Source organism: Oryza glaberrima, chromosome 5 (assembly GCF_000147395.1).
Source record: "Oryza glaberrima chromosome 5, OglaRS2, whole genome shotgun sequence".
In the NCBI taxonomy this organism is placed as follows: domain Eukaryota; kingdom Viridiplantae; phylum Streptophyta; class Magnoliopsida; order Poales; family Poaceae; genus Oryza; species Oryza glaberrima.
In genome coordinates this window covers 25,392,921-25,409,088 of record NC_068330.1, presented here as the reverse complement: position 1 = coordinate 25,409,088, position 16,168 = coordinate 25,392,921, and the positions used below count along the sequence as shown (strand labels likewise).

Below are 16,168 nucleotides of genomic sequence, written 5' to 3'. Positions count from 1 at the left end.
AAAGAAACATGCGAGCAGAATTAAGATCAAATTAACATATGTTCGATTACCGACCTGAGTTGACTGCAACTTGCTCTGAAGATTAGATGCTTCAATGTATATATAGTATTTTGCCTGTAACTACAGTTCTATGTGCTGCAAGAATCATGGCATCTCAGCCTGACCTAAAACTAAAAGGCAGACATAGCATGACTAAACATATACAGTAATGCTTAAAGATGCTGTCAGAAATTCAGAATTGTCTCGCTCGCTGCAAAGGTGCCACGAACTCTTGCTACATGGAACTCCACTGTCCCCAGTCCACACTCTTCGAACTCTAGCGGCTAAGCTACCGAGCTACGCTCACCAAAAGTATCAAATCAACTTGCATACATGTATATATAGTTGCATGCAATTTTTTGTCCCTTTGTTACTTCATCAGACCAAGATGCATGGCAAGCTGATACATAAAAAGAACTCCATCCGTTCTAAAGATAGTTCTAAAATATAACTATATTTAGATTCTTTATAACGAGTGCAGCTTATGGTTAGATTCTTGGTGGTGGAATCAGCGCAGCCATGTCAAGTTCTAGCCTTGACACATATGTTCGCATTTATATTCTTTGCTGTAATTAACCTGGTAAACGAACAGTGAAGCGCACCCGTGGTGACTTTGTCAAAGTATGTCAGCTCATAGAGTAAGGGTATGCGTGTATGCGTTTATAGAGGCGAATGTGCACATACTATGAGTGCTTTGTTTGTCCTATATTTTTTTAAAAAAATAATATATAAGGTGTAGAGAGAATATCATTTTTTGTCATTTAAACAATGGAATTTTGAATTTCGAATTGCTTAGTTTTTCTTCCTAAGCATCTATCATTAGCTAAAAATGTATATATTTTTGTGCATTAGATCGAATCAGTGTCTCAAAAGTGCTAGTTTTTTTTCCTTTTTTACTCATCAGACAAGCTAACATAAAAAATAATAAGGCAGCTAATATGTGCAACTGGGAAATAAACTTAAACAGGCATGAAGCAGACAGAGGACATGGAATAGCTTTACAGGAGATAATGTGCCCTGATATGGTGATATCCGCTGTTGTTTTCATCATCTGGTATCTCCAAAAGCGGAGGCGATATGATCTCTTATCTCCTGTGGCCGCCGATACGAAAAATCATCTGACTCGGCAGTGCATGCAGATGCTCGATTGCTCGTCTCTTCTTTCTCGATCCCCGACCTCGCAGCGGCAGCAGCACCTCCGCAAAAGCCAAGCTGCCTGCGTGGCGTGTGGACAGCAACATCATCTCAAGATTCTCTCTTTCTATCAGTACATGGAATTCTCTTCTCATCTTCAGAAAAGGCATGCGTATATACATGGAGCAGAATGGATATATGCCCCCACTGTGCGTGCATACATATAGCTAGCTTCTTCGTTTTCGTGGAGGTCGAATTCATGATCAGCTGATGCTCTTGCTCAGCTCGCTTGCTTCTTTTCTTTTTTTTTTTCCATTCATGGATTCTTCAGAAAATCGAACGGATGGTTCTGAATATTGCAAGGGCCAAGGTTAACAGTAGCAGCAGCAGAAGAATGCAGAATCCTTGGCAATAATTGTGGAGTCTTTGACCAGCTCTGCTGTTGAAAGTTCCATGAAGCTAGCTATAGCTAAGCTAGTGGAATGGATTCCTGCAACTTTTTCTTCAACGTAGCTCCTGGCCGACAGGGGATCGAAGAACAAGGCAATATGTGCATACGTCGATGGCCATTTCGCCATTGATCCGACCATGTCCTGACCTGCAGGCCGGTCGCTGTTGCCGTTAAAGAAAATGATAACGATTCCATTTGCAGATAGCAAGCTTCAGAATCTGTTTAACCGCGGTTAGAATTAGCATATATCTATCTATCATCAGGGCTGCAATCCTGTGGGCTTGGATACATGGCATATATTCTTTGACTGTGGCTGTCAGAATCTGGCACCCTGGAGAAACAAGTTGCGTGATAATTTGATTTGAAATGGCAGCATATTGCTATCCCTTTCCCGGTGGATCTTAGACTTCCACACCCCTAGGGGAGCCATTGTAGTACCGATGTTCTGCTCAAGTGACTTCAGATAGTTCAGTATCTTTCACAGTGTTATCTGTAGTACAACATTACTACTCTGTTTGGGCTTTGGAGTTTGGAGTGCATATTAATTTTCAGTTAATTAACTTGTAGTGCCATTTGCTTTCCAGAGAACATGAAGTGTGAGAGATTCCGAGATTATCTTTTCAGTCGAATAATGTCGATATATTGCACTGAAGTTAAATAGGCTTTATTTCTCTCATTCTGAAAAGAAGTTTAATCTTCAATACGGAAATACGGGTACTCCCTTCAACCATAAAAAAAAACAGACATTTTAAAGATTTGATAAAATTTTTAAAACTTTGACCATCGATTTTGTGTTGAAATAAGTTCATAAAACTTGTGATATTATATGATAGTGTTTCTAAGGAAAATCTATGTATATCATTTTTATGTTTTTATAAACTATTATTGGAGAAATTATTGATGATTAAAGTTTAAAAATTTGACCAAGTGTTGCCAAACAACAAGTATTTATGGCTGGAGTACAAGATACAAATCTACACTTGTGTTTTGCGTGTGTGCGTGTGTGTAAGAAATATGTGATTTTTTTCCCTAAAAAATATTTACAATACTAGAAATATTTCATCAAATACTACAGCATGTTTTTTCATGTTGGGAATGAATATTTTTCATATAGCTTGTTTTTTTAGTATTATATGGCAGCAAACATCCTACTATATATAGTAATAAATCGATTAACCTTGGATACAAACACCAAGCCTAGGCTCACCTTTTCACCTACTCCAGTGAGTGGGCTGGTCTTACTCAACCTATATCGCCGTCGGTGGCCCTCTATTTATGTCGGGAGAGCTAGCGATCAATTTATTGGGGCATTTGCAAATTTATTATTGGCTTTTTAAATTTTACAAGAATGTCACTTGAATGATAGTTCTAGGGTTTTTTTGTAATTTTTTGGTGATAGTCTTGCAATAGTAATTCAGACCAGCGACAAATTTGTAATTGCTCAGCTATGCACCGCTACTACTCAGTGAGTATGAATCGTGCATGACAAACAAACGGCAAATTAACAACTAGAGCTGTACCAAGTCAACTCACCAGCTAACAACAATGGGCATGCCACTTTGACTAATCAATGAAGAAGAGTTGTGTTCTGATGAAGTGATTTAGTGTTAGAGTATATAGCCCGGCCCATCAACTGTAGACTAGTCTTTTGTATTGTGTAGGCTCAGAATTTAAAGTTGTGGTCTAGGTGGTTTTGGTGGGCCGAGCTAACATTTAGTTTTCTTTACTAAGTAGGAAAGAAAATTCGCCGAATCAACGGAAGGACGCCGTCTAGAGTTTATTAAGAAGAAAGGGGTTACGGTACAAAACCTCAGCAAGGTTGTAGTAAAGGCCACCACCTGAGGGGCAATGACCACACTAAAACTAGGGAAATGAAGTCTTCAATGCCTACAACACACGTTCACATTGTCATTGTAAAATAAAAGTCTTTTAAGTGGCTATAATTATTGTCGAATCCTCGAGATGTACTTGATAGTGTAACAACAAGATGTGCACGTGTAGTTTTAACTCTGAGATCTCATGTTCAATCATGAACATGCTCATAATTTCTTCTAAAAAATGTTTAGAGATCGAGACATCTCTCTCCTCCCAAGCAAGCAGGCATGCATCTCAGACATATCGAACTCCAAAATGTAGGCCCCCTTTGAATCACAGGAATGAAAAAACGGGGGAATAGGAAAAACATAGGATTCTGATAGGAATACAAGTATAAAACAGAGGATTGCAAAACACAGGAAAAACATAGGAATGACCGTTTGATTGAGCCGCAGGAAAAACATAGGAATTTGAGGAGAGAGAAAGACTCAAAGGATTCTTAACATGAGGTAGAACCTCATGTTAAATTTCCTTCAAAATTTGCATGGGAAGAGGCATTCCATAGGAATTTTATAGGATTCCATAGGATTCATTCCTTTGATTCAAAAGGCTATATAGGAAAAATTCCTATAGGAATTAAATCCTTTAAAATTCCTATGAATTTCCTTTGAATCAAAGGGGGCCGTAGCAGGCAGTGTGACACTTGCGAATTGATATACGGCCGACACTAAATCTAGTGGCAACATCGAAATGACGATTCGATGGCTCCATGCATACGGGGAGCTCCATCGGCTGCATATAATGCACGTACGTACGTAGCTATTGTCAGCATAGCACAAATAGCATGGGATCGCATCTCTGTTTGAGGCCGCCGTACGTATGTGCAGCGTGCATGCTAGCTCGTGCACGCACTATATATATACCTCGCTTGTTCCTTGAATCGTTTCAGAGTTAGTTGTTCGCTGATCTGCCACTGAACAAGCCTAATCTACACAATCTACTCCAGTTGCAGTAGGCAGCTAGCTAGCAGCATTATTAGAATGGCGTCGGCGGCCGGCTCGAAGCAGCAGCAGGCGATGATGTCGTTGCCGTCGTCCCGCGGCGGCGGCGGCGGCGGGTGGACGCAGCGGCAGAACAAGCAGTTCGAGTGCGCGCTGGCGGTGTACGACAAGGAGACGCCGGACCGGTGGCACAACATCGCCCGCTACATGGGCGGCGCCAAGTCCGCCGACGAGGTCCGCCGCCACTTCGACCACCTCGTCGAGGACGTCGCCCGCATCGAGTCCGGCCGCGTCCCCTTCCCCCGCTACTCCTCCTCCTCCTCCTCCCGCGGAGCCGACGACGGAAACAGGTTATTAACCGTCTTTCATCTCTCATCAGTAACCGCGCACTCGTAATGCCAACCATAAATTTAATACTTAATCTATTCTGAAATACTTCCTCCGTTTCACAATGTAAGTTATTCTAGCATTTTCCACATTCATATTGATATATATATATATATATTCATTAATATCAATATGAATGTGAAAAATGCTAGAACGACTTACATTGTGAAACAGAGGAAGTAAATAATACTGTTGACTTTTTAATGTATATATAACATTTAACATTTTATTTTATTAAAAAATTATATAAATATTATTTATATTATTGTGACTAGTTTTATAATAAAAACTATGATGTTAATTGATACTTTTACATATTTATACTAAATTTTTAAATAAAATAAATGATCGATGTTATGGAAAAGTTAACGACATATATAGTGTGTTTTAAGACAAAGATAGTACAGAGAGAGTTTAGAGTCGGTACTGATTAACCTTTGGAGAGGTAGTGCTAGCTAGTGTACATGTCGATCGCATGCATGAATGCACACACGCGCGCATGTCGACATGTGGTAGTGTTCTTCTACTACGTACGCTTGCTCGATCGATCGATCGATGGGCGTGCGTGCGTGCATGCATGTGTGTCGTCGGTGGGCGGTGGCCGACTAGCGTCGCTGGTGTCACGTACCGACGATGCATATAGCAATATATATCCAACACAACAGCACATGAGATCTAATCCTGAATCATGTATTTCCATGGGGCGGCTCATGCATGTGCTTAAGAGGGATGGGCACTTGTGATAGTGTGACAGTAGTGATAAGCTTTATTATTGATCAGATAGATAGATATAGATAGCCGTTTGGAACAGTGTATAGTGCATGCATGCCTCTCAGGGTTAGGTTAAGCTTGACACATGCCACACTATATTTGCATGATCATGCACGCCGACTTTATCTGTCAACTTGCTCATATTTATACATATCACAAATGCATACACGTTGTATATATGCATGGCTGTATAATGTTCCGTTTTATACATAGATAGTGGGAAAGTGATTTCATCGCCCGAGCGGATATCCCTCGTTTCGTGCATGCCACCTAAATAGTTATCACAAAAATATAATTTTTTTAACATAGATTAAAATGAAATATATCACTCCACAAACATACAAATTTAAATTCAACTTCTACAAGTTGTAACAAAAATAACAAATATAGTTGTGAATGTGCGATAACTATTTCCATTTTAATTTGTTATTTCTGTTGTAACTTGTAGAAGTTGAATTTAGTATTGCATGTTCGTGAAGTGATATATTTTGTATTAATCCATGTTGTCAATATATTTTTTGATTTTTTGTAACTATTTAGATGACATGTAATGAAAAACCACATCATAGATAGTAACAAGTACATTGACGCGACCGAGATCTTCAGAATGACCGCTAGTACTACTCGATAAAACACTGTACGAGCAACTAATTTAAGCAGCTACTAACACCGGTGTACTAAAATGCATGCATTGTACTCTCTGTTCCCTGCAGATCTAGGTACCTGAAGTATCAGTGATGATCACGCTACAGATGACTAGACGTGCAATTCTTTTCCGCGTTCATGAAAAAAAACGCTACAGATGACACAGTGATCACGTACGCCGTGCCTCAGCGCCTTCATGACCAATATAAACGCATATATATGCATGCAAGTAAATATATATGTACTGCAAATCAAGTATATCATGCAAGAAGATATATAAGTCTGGCAAGAAAATGAAGAAGGGCGTCTAACAAGGATCAGAACTCCAGTAAAATCGAATTAATGATCGATAGACTAGCTGGTCTGCAATGTTAGCTAAGCTACTTTGCATGCATTGTATTCCCTTATAGTCTAATTTCATGTCTTTCATGCATTTGTGTATATATAGCTACATTTGTATCCAAGAATCTCCCGGCCGGTGCATTCAGAATGCTTTGTTCGGTGCTCATATATATATTCACATCGTTTTATTGTATAATTTTCTCCTCACGGACGAACTAATGAAGAATTATATATGTACACATCAACTTGCGAGAAAAGAATCTCCTATCGGAGTAGAAAATAGGAGAATCGAATCGCACCGATCACATCATCAGTCACATGGCTCCACCTCCAAGGATCAAGGCTTTCCACAACAAGTGGGGATATATAGCAACAAAAAATGCATTTGATCATGTTCTTTTGCTAAATATATACTTGGTCCATCAGTACATGTATGTGTTGATTGCTGATTATTACAAGTACATATATACCAATGCATTTGTTTTTCAAAGTGCTTCTTATTACCATAAATTTATGGTAGCAACCTACTCCATCCGTCCATAGAAAAATAAATCTCCTTCAGTCCTTAAAAAAACAAATCCTAAACACAGGATTTAGTTTTTTTTATGGAATGGATGAACTATAAACTAAATTAATGGTCAAAGTTTGTTTTCAGAGAAAATCACACCAAGTCAAATCATGCCTTGTAATTAAGAAAAGATACAGAATAAAGTATATATAGATTGGAACCTAATTACTAACTAGTACCTCTTGTGCCAGAGACAGCCAAATTCTCTGTCTTTTATATTCATTTTTATAAATCATGTTCTGTCTATTAAAGCCATATTCCAATTAACGCATAGGGAAAGCAACAGGGATTGCCTTTAAACGCTCATGAATCGCCAAAAAGAAGGGCAAATTAGAATCAGCCGCGGCACACACACGGAAGAAATGTCTTTCACTGAATCACATAAAGAATCCTTTCTTTCCATTGGCTTCAAAAAAATAAAATAAAAATGAAGTAGTGGGATACTAAAACCATGGACAGAGAGTCATGCACTAAAAGGTTGGAGCTAGATTGCTTGATATTATTCTCTCTCAGAAAAGCAAGATATATATGCTCCTCGATCGATCTTACAACCACACACATTCTTTCCAGTGATGGAATCCGATCTTTGCAACTAGCTATTTGGAGACAGTGACTGAATGTTCTGAACCAAATAATTGCACTTATTACAGCTCTTTCTACAAGTAATATTTTGATTGTTTGTTTGTTTGTTCTTCGGATTAGCTAGCTTATGCATACCGCGACCATTTGATCATTAATATTTTCTTCAGATGCAGCAGCGTCCTCGATAACTGTGAGATAAACAATTGAATATGTAAGCGGTAACTGAAAATTATTTTCTTCAGATGCAGCAGCATCCTTGATAACTGTCAGAAAAACAATTGAACATCCATGCAGTAATTTAAACAGGAAGTCTGAACATCTTTGTAAACTGAACATGATTTATGTATGAGAAGTGCATTTTCATTTCCTCGAGGGAACTTCATATTCCTTCACGCGTCTTTAATTATTTCTCGAATACAATGCTAATAATTCCCGCTAAAAATGAACTAACTGCGAACAGGGTTCACTCTATCGGGACAGCCCTTTGTATCGGGGGTCACAGAAATCCCGAAATTTCGGTTCGAAGTTTCCAACCCTGACTGCGAATACGAACAAATCTTCATTACGCGTTCTAACTAAACATCCATAGGTGGAGTCCAGATATAGCTATAGCTTGGATTGGATCTTTGAATAATAGGACAGAGATGGAGATCGATGGAACATATGCGCGATAAACAAGCTGAATCGCGACGCGACAGGAGCAAATTAAGAGATAGAAAGAGAGCTAATAAGCTAGCTTTAGCTAGCAGAGATCCTCCGCCCACCTCCCGGGGACAGAAATGTTTGTTCCTCCTGCCTAGCTGCATGCTATCTCTCTACCTCATCACTCACCTCCATCGTTTTGACCCTTCTCCGGAAAAGCACAATTCTCCCGGCCACACCCACGACCATGGAATCCTCTCTCTCTTGCTGCTGCCCACACCCAGCTAGCTGCCTATAAGTAGCGCCCATTCTCACACTCCTCCTCATCTCATCTCAGCTCACACTAACACAGCCGGCCTGCAAGCTTAGCTTAGCTAGCTCTCAGTTAACTTGTGATCAATGGCGCAGCAGGCAAGGGCGCAGTGGCCGCAGAAGCAGAACAAGCTGTTCGAGCAGGCGCTGGCGGTGTACGACAAGGAGACGCCCGACCGGTGGCACAACATCGCCCGCGCCGTCGGCGGCGGCAAGTCGGCGGAGGACGTCAAGCGCTACTACGAGATGCTGGAGGAGGACATCAAGCACATCGAGTCCGGCAAGGTCCCCTTCCCCGCCTACCGCTGCCCCGCCGCCGCCGGCTACCAGGCCGAAAGGTATAGTAATTACATGATTAATCATCTGCTCCCTCCGTCTTATAATATAAGGGATTTTGACTTTTTTTAACTGTTTGACCATTCGTCTTATTAAAAAAAATTAAAATTATTATTTATTTTATTTGTGACTTACTTTATTATTCAAAGTACTTTAAGCATAACTTTTCGTTTTTTATATTTGCACAAAATTTTTAAATATAACGAGTGGTCAAATACAAGCAAAAGTCAAATCTTTTATATTATGGAACGGAGGAAGTACTTGATTAGATTTCAGATGATAGATTAGTTAGTCATGGTGAATTGATATTCTTCGTGCTTGCATATGCTGCAGGTTGAAGCATTTGAAGATCTAGGTGTGTGGATGTATTGATTGAAGAATCGCGCGCGGATAGCATGATGATGTGTACGACTATTGACGATGCGTGGTGTGGTTCACGTAGACGCAAGGATGCATATGGCGATATCTGCAGATGCATATGCATGTTAATAACTAGGAGAAGGAGCAGTTTAATTATCACGCGGTCGAGATCGATCGATCGATCTCTCAACCATGTGCATGTCTAGCTATCACTCTTACCTTATTTCTACGTGTATAGCATGAGTACAATGTATATCTATCTATCTGAACCATGTATAAGTCTGTAACATATATATATATATATATCTACCTGAACTGGATATATTAATTAGTACACATATGAATCTCGATTTCTATCCTCTTTTTGCCTGTAAGTACAGTAGTACGTATTCTGGATTGCTGGCAGAAATCAAATAGGACTCTACTCTCAAATGCAAGTATGCTGCTGAATACGGTGTCCGGCCCAACCACGCGATGAAGTAGGCCGAACAAATCGAGCCCATGAGGACAAGGTCGTACGGCCCACGGCCTACGAAGCTAACCCAGCCCAAACCGTAGCTGAGGACATAAGGCGGTCGGGTGAGGAGGTCGTGCGCGGCAAAAAATTCCACCGCGTCTCAGTTCCCCTCCTCTCTCTCTCTCTCTCTCTCTGTGTCTCGCCGGCTTCCCCGCCGACTCGATCGCCGGCCAACCACCGCCGCTGAGCCCTCCCGCCTCCCCCTCTCGGATTCCGGCCTCTCCGGTATCCGACCCACCCAGTACCCACCCAATGGCGAGCTTTCACCGCCCCGCCACCGCCTCCGCCTCCGCCTCCGCCGCCGCGGGAACCAACCGATACCTAGTTACAAGCCCTCGCCGTCGCGCGAAGGCATTTTCTACTGGGAGGTGGTGGTTGCGGCGCTCAAATCAAGGGGAACCGGAGCCACCTCGACTCCGTGGATTCGTCTTCTCCTACCCGGCCAAACTGGTGACTGGTGAGTTTCGCGTCGATTTTGTGAGGTTTAGTTTGATCTGTCAGTCTGTCGGCTACTCGGATCTAGTGGTTGCTTTGATGCCTGGATGCTTAGCACTGCTCGTTTGATGGTGGTGAATACCTATTGGATGAGCTACCTCACACGATCACCAGAATTCCACCTCAATTTCCCTCATATTAACTTAAGGAAATATGAGGTAGATTTACCTGTAGATTGATTGAATTTATGTGCTGATGAACTGTTGTATCTGGTGTCTGAAGGAAACTTGACTTGGAATTCGCTAGTTTGGTGTAGGTAGTGTGTGTTCAGCCTGGATTCATGCAGGAATAACAACACAACTATTGTTGAAGAAGTGGCTTCAAGTACTAAATAGGTACCGGATAGGTGATAATTAGGCATTACTCAATGGAGGTCTGCTGCTTAGATATCTTAGGTTACAGTCAATTTAGGACGACGAAACACTCAGTTCTAACTATGTTTGTTCTAATCAGGGTTCACAAAGCTGATGGAAATCGCTCGGATTCCATGAAAAACCAAGGTTCCAGCGTGGCTTGGAAGTAGTTGCCGTCTGGAAATTCGATGGGTTTCATCCCAATTCAAAATTTAAATTGAAAAAATTCGAAAAAAAATCCTATAAATAGTATGATATTCGTAGAACCTATTACGATATATATATATATATTTTAAAAAATGGTGTATTCGTGCGTTTCTTGAACTGTACAGTATGAAAGAAAGGAAAATTGATTTAGAAAAAAAGGAAAAAAGACTTTGCTGGGCCAAATTCCATGAAATAAGCCCACTTAGCACTTAGCCCAGTCACTAGAATGGAGAGGCAATGTGGTCCTGATCGAATCCCAAACCCCAGTCGGTTTTCAGTTTTCGTTCAAAATATAGATGGCTTCTTACGGAATTTCAGCAAAGCCGAATGGTTTTCGACAAAAATGGGACATACCAGAGAATTTGAACTCAAATTTTGGTTCGTGAAATTTGTTCAAACTCTGTCGGTTTTCGATCGGAATAGCGAAAACCGTTGTACCGCCAGCACCTGGGATGGGAGTCCATCTCGGAATTGTAAATCTTGGTTCTACTAGGTGGCATTCTGTATTATTGGTTTTTGCCCAACATTCTTATGCCGTGGCATCGCATATAAGGTAATGCTCATGCATTATCTTATATGATTTTCATTAGAAATTAAAACAGTGCAGCATCAGTACGCTCAGAAATGCTTATTTCTTGTCTGATATTGAAATAATCTAAAATAGTTTGACCATCTATAAGGAGGCACCTAAAAACTTGATGTAGAAGAAACTGAACTTTGGCAGGCAATCATGCCTGTCCCTCGGCAGAATACTGAACTTGTATTAATGATTATTTAATGTTGTGATTAATAGTTCTACAAGAACATATTCTCAATTTCTTAAGCATAAACACAGCTAATACTCACATCACTTCAACAAAATGCTAGCATACCATTTTTCAGCTTTTCGAATTGGCATACCATTTTCAGCTTGTTTTTGCATTACATAACTTTGTATGACTTGTCCATTTTATCTGAAGCAACTCTTCATTGCAATACAGTCACTAAATGCCTTGTTTATGTTAGATTTGCAATATAAGCAGACAGCATCTTTGTAATTACAGCCATCCTTAAATTGAACTTTGCTACTGTCAATACCTTCTTGATGAATAACTTTTGCTGTTTAATTAGTGAAGCTTATGTGTAGCTTGGCCAATGGTCATATGAATATATTTGAAAACTATCATGTTAAAAGGGGGATACTATCATTTGAAATATCCATTCTATTCTTTTTTTTTTTGCTGGGGCCATTCTATTCGATTTGCAAGCTTATCTAGCTATCTGCACATAACTATCTGCATTCCAATTTATGCAAGGGACAAGCTTCATGTAGACTGCTATTCTGGGTGCTAGTTGTGCTCATGACTTTATGGTATGATGCTGACTAACGTGCATGTAAGAATTTTTCTTTGGCAATGGTTGATTATCAAGAAGATAGAAGTATTACAACTTCTTGCCGGGTGTATTACAACTTCTCATCTCTCTTGCACCTGTGAGTGACCTATTTATCTTAGTTCTTTTCGTCTACATAAGATCAATCTTGAATTCCTTTTTTTTTCCACTGAGTATGTGCAGAATCTCTCAAAGACGCTAACGATGTCGGTGCACTATTTTTGAGTAGAATGCTGAGGACATTAATCCTACCACAAAATGTTCAAGATGAGGACCTTTCCCTATATTGTGCAGGTACCTGCTGTCTTTCGATTTTATGCAATGCCCTCAGTTGCTTTGACATTTCATTGAGTTAGAATTTTTTAGATTGATATGCTAAACTTGAAAGATTCGAAATTGCAATGCTTTTTCACGGTCATTTCTCTGTGCCTTTTCCAGTTATTGCCATTCCTTTATCTGATGGCTGTTTTCTTTTGTCACGTCCCTGTCAAACGCCTTTTTTTTTTTTTTCCCTTTTCCATACCTTTTTTTTTGTGTACTGGATTTGGAACCTAAGGTCGCCATGAATTACCAGGTGTATAACTTATGCTGACTTAGCGCGGTAAACAATTACGCATTAACTAATACTAAGCTACTATCAAATGATGCCATGATCTCTACCTGAACGACGTCGTGGTGCAACGCTTATAGCAGTTAGTCAGACAATTACCTGTACAACGTGACAATCTTATGAAAGCCACGAACATCCTGCAGTGCGCCTTCTCTGCCCCCTGTTCCTTGTACGTTGTAAACCACTGCTTCCAGGACTTGACCTGTCGAAAGCAGCACAAATTTGATCATATCTCCCCCACCTGCCTGGCACGTTCCATTCTGACATTGGTCTCACACAAACTCCTGTGCCAGAAAATTTAGATCATCCTGACTTAAAACACTGACAATCGGCAGCCAAACCGGACCCTAAACACCATGTTTACTGTACATGACGTGGGACTCGGCTGGTGGGGAGGAATTAACAAAGCGGCTGTCTTGGCTAGGGTTCATCCACATGGTCTGCAACTGTAGTACGATGGCGCCTTCATGCCGGGCACGCCCTTAATGTGGGAGCTTAGGAAGCAAATGGTCCACGGTGGTCCACGATTGGCTGGGAGATTAATTAAGAACTGTAATCAAGATCGTTAGTACCTCAACGTACTACTGGTACTTTGCATTAGTCTATTGTTGATTAGTTGTTTAAACTTGCTTTGTTGAGTGGTTAGTTGCTTGCGCAACTGACTCTGCTTGAGTCGGGTCCACTCTGCTTCTATAAATAGCTGATCCAATTAAGCTTGAACCGTCATGAAGATTAAGATTAACTAGCTAGATATGTTTGGGCTAGTGCTATCAAGTGGAAGCTAGATGGAATTGGTTTAAACTTGGGGAGGATTGAATGAATGGGCAGCTGCTAAAAATATTTGAAGCTTAAAAGTTTGAGCACTAGATTTGATTAGGCTTCACGTTGCTTAGGGACTTGGAGCCACATGATTGGAGGTTAGCATAAGCAGATACTTTTTAGTAATTACCACGATGGAGTAGATCTTATCGGCTTGTTCGCACGACAAATTCTTCCAATATATCATTTGAATATAGTAGGGCAGCTCTCTTTATCTGTCCACACATTTTTCTCGTTGCTTTTCTCCAGAAAACGGAGCAACATAAGGCTCTACCGATCTACTCTACATTCTTTCGTGAAATTTCAATATTGTTTGAATTGGTGGAAGAATGAGTTGAAGTAATTATTGATTCGCTTCTCACAACTAAACACTCGCTTTTCTTAGCACTAAGAGCAAGTACGTGCAGTTTTGTTGTTCATGGGTGGCATTTGCATTTTGCTTTCAATCGATCGTCTATTCTTTTTGAAAATTTACTTAAGATACTTTTGGGTGATGTAGAGTAGGAGTAATTAGGACTGCCTTACATTCGTATAACACTTTTAGGTCTGCCTATCGGACAGCAGGTTTGTCTTGAGCTTATGGAATGGAACCTCGCAGAGAAGGCAGGGAACAACCCTCCAGAAAATCACAGGTCACCACGGTAGTAGTGTTGATTCTCGAATAGTGTTTCTTGAGTCATAATAACGCCTGTCAGAAATGCATATGAAAAGACAAAACAATCAGAACTGATAAGACTGATCAATCAGTAGCAACATGATGGGCTAAAGTTCAACATTTGCTGCAGCACACCACAATCACTCCATACTTGCCATGCACCTAAAATAAGTTAGCGCTGCAATAAGATAATAATACTCCTAACAATTGCTTCTTTCTCGGGACGAAATATCTCAGCACGAGCAATTGTTATCTCCTGTTCTGTTTGTTCCCATGATCCCATCTACCTTAGTTGTGTTTAGCTGTTTCTATTATCGTTGTAAATACGACATAGTAACAGGCCGCAGCTTCTTTGCTCTGCCTCTGTTTTCTCTTCTCATATAAAATTTCGTATGCAGCAGATTCTTCTCTCTGCCTTTTTTTTGTTCTATTATATAAAATTTCATGTAGATTTTCTGAGAGTTGTGTAAAGAAAACCGTCGGCGTGAGGTTTTAAATTCCTCATGTTTCTTCAGTCATAGTAATGCCACCATCTTTTAATTATATGTTGAGTATATTTGTACAATGTATTACAAAATTAATTTATAGATAAAACTTTTTTATATATGTGTGCCTTTAGCGATTAAAATGTCAATGTTGAAAAATAAATTTAGATAAGAAAACTTCAAAAATTAAAATTTAATATTTAAATTTTCACAACGACTGATTCTATATAGTGCAAACGATAAGGTTCTAATGTGCGCGTACCACTATTTCTTCTTCACAATAACATTGGTTTCCTTGACAGATTTTGGCGGAACAGACTTTAACAAGTAAGCTGTCACAAGAGGTAGGCAGGCTCTAAACGTGGCCAAAGTGACAAATCCATCCAGATCAAAGGAAGCAATGGCTACACGGCTCCACGCATAATGGCAATATGAAAACAATTAAGGTCAGTTCCTATCTGATGTGCACATTAGTCACTATATGTTCTAAATCCTGCTTGTTGAGAGGACAACAGGGAATTCTGGATAACAGATGATTTAGCTGCATCAAATTACCTGTCCTAGCCCCTGATACAAGTGTAGAAAAATACCCAAAATGTAGTACTTGCTTGCTGCATGGCGGGTCAACTGAAAATTTACAAGTAGATAACCTCATTGTCGCTTGCTGTAAGTTACCAGTACGATGTTGCAACTAGATCGGTTCCTTGTCACTTGGTCTAATAAGTTCATTAGTAGTACGTCATTGCAACGAACATTGCTAATTGCTTATTGGCAAAATTTGCCACATGACATCCAAAAATCATGTGATTAACTAGAAGACACACATAAAACACGACACTGCCAATGGACACTACAAAATTTGTGTAATTAGCTGTAGGACATCCGAGGCAATATTTTATTATTTTCGGTGAAAAAGAGGAGAGAGAAATTTCAAAAGGACGAAAATGCCCCAGCCTCAGTACCTGAAATCCCCATCCAACTTCAACTGCGGCGGCGGCTTCGACTGGTTGCGGCGTTGGGAAGTGCCGGCGGTGGTGATGGCTCGGCCGGTCATAGTGCACCAGGAGCTCGCCGCGCTGCAGGAGCAGCAACACCATGATTTCCGCGCACGCCGCGAACTCCGGCGAAGGTGCCACGCCGCCGCCGTGGTGTGTCTCGAAGCTGAGCCTCACGGCGCCGCCGCCGCTCTGCAGGTCCTGTTCTCCACCGACCCGTCGCCATGGATCCACCTCAAACCTGCACACACGTCAACAAGAAACCAATCAACGGCA

The 16,168-nt window shown here is 40.5% G+C and overlaps 2 protein-coding genes and 1 long non-coding RNA gene across 3 annotated transcripts; all 3 read left to right on the top strand.

Moving 5' to 3' along the window:
- Window positions 1-4,417: 4,417 nt before the first annotated feature.
- Window positions 4,418-6,756, top strand: LOC127774701 (protein RADIALIS-like 3). Its single transcript, XM_052300985.1, has 2 exons — window positions 4,418-4,790; window positions 6,312-6,756. The coding sequence occupies exons 1-2, from the start codon at window positions 4,480-4,482 to the stop codon at window positions 6,334-6,336; spliced, it is 336 nt and encodes a 111-aa protein (XP_052156945.1). The 5' UTR covers window positions 4,418-4,479; the 3' UTR covers window positions 6,337-6,756.
- A 1,864-nt stretch (window positions 6,757-8,620) lies between these two features.
- On the top strand, window positions 8,621-9,759 carry LOC127774145 (protein RADIALIS-like 3). Its single transcript, XM_052300430.1, has 2 exons — window positions 8,621-9,027; window positions 9,359-9,759. The coding sequence occupies exons 1-2, from the start codon at window positions 8,777-8,779 to the stop codon at window positions 9,378-9,380; spliced, it is 273 nt and encodes a 90-aa protein (XP_052156390.1). The 5' UTR covers window positions 8,621-8,776; the 3' UTR covers window positions 9,381-9,759.
- Window positions 9,760-10,188: 429 nt separating this feature from the next.
- On the top strand, window positions 10,189-15,379 carry LOC127774872 (uncharacterized). Its single transcript, XR_008017825.1, has 3 exons — window positions 10,189-12,428; window positions 12,512-12,622; window positions 15,200-15,379. It is a non-coding gene; the product is annotated as an uncharacterized LOC127774872 (long non-coding RNA).
- Window positions 15,380-16,168: the final 789 nt, after the last annotated feature.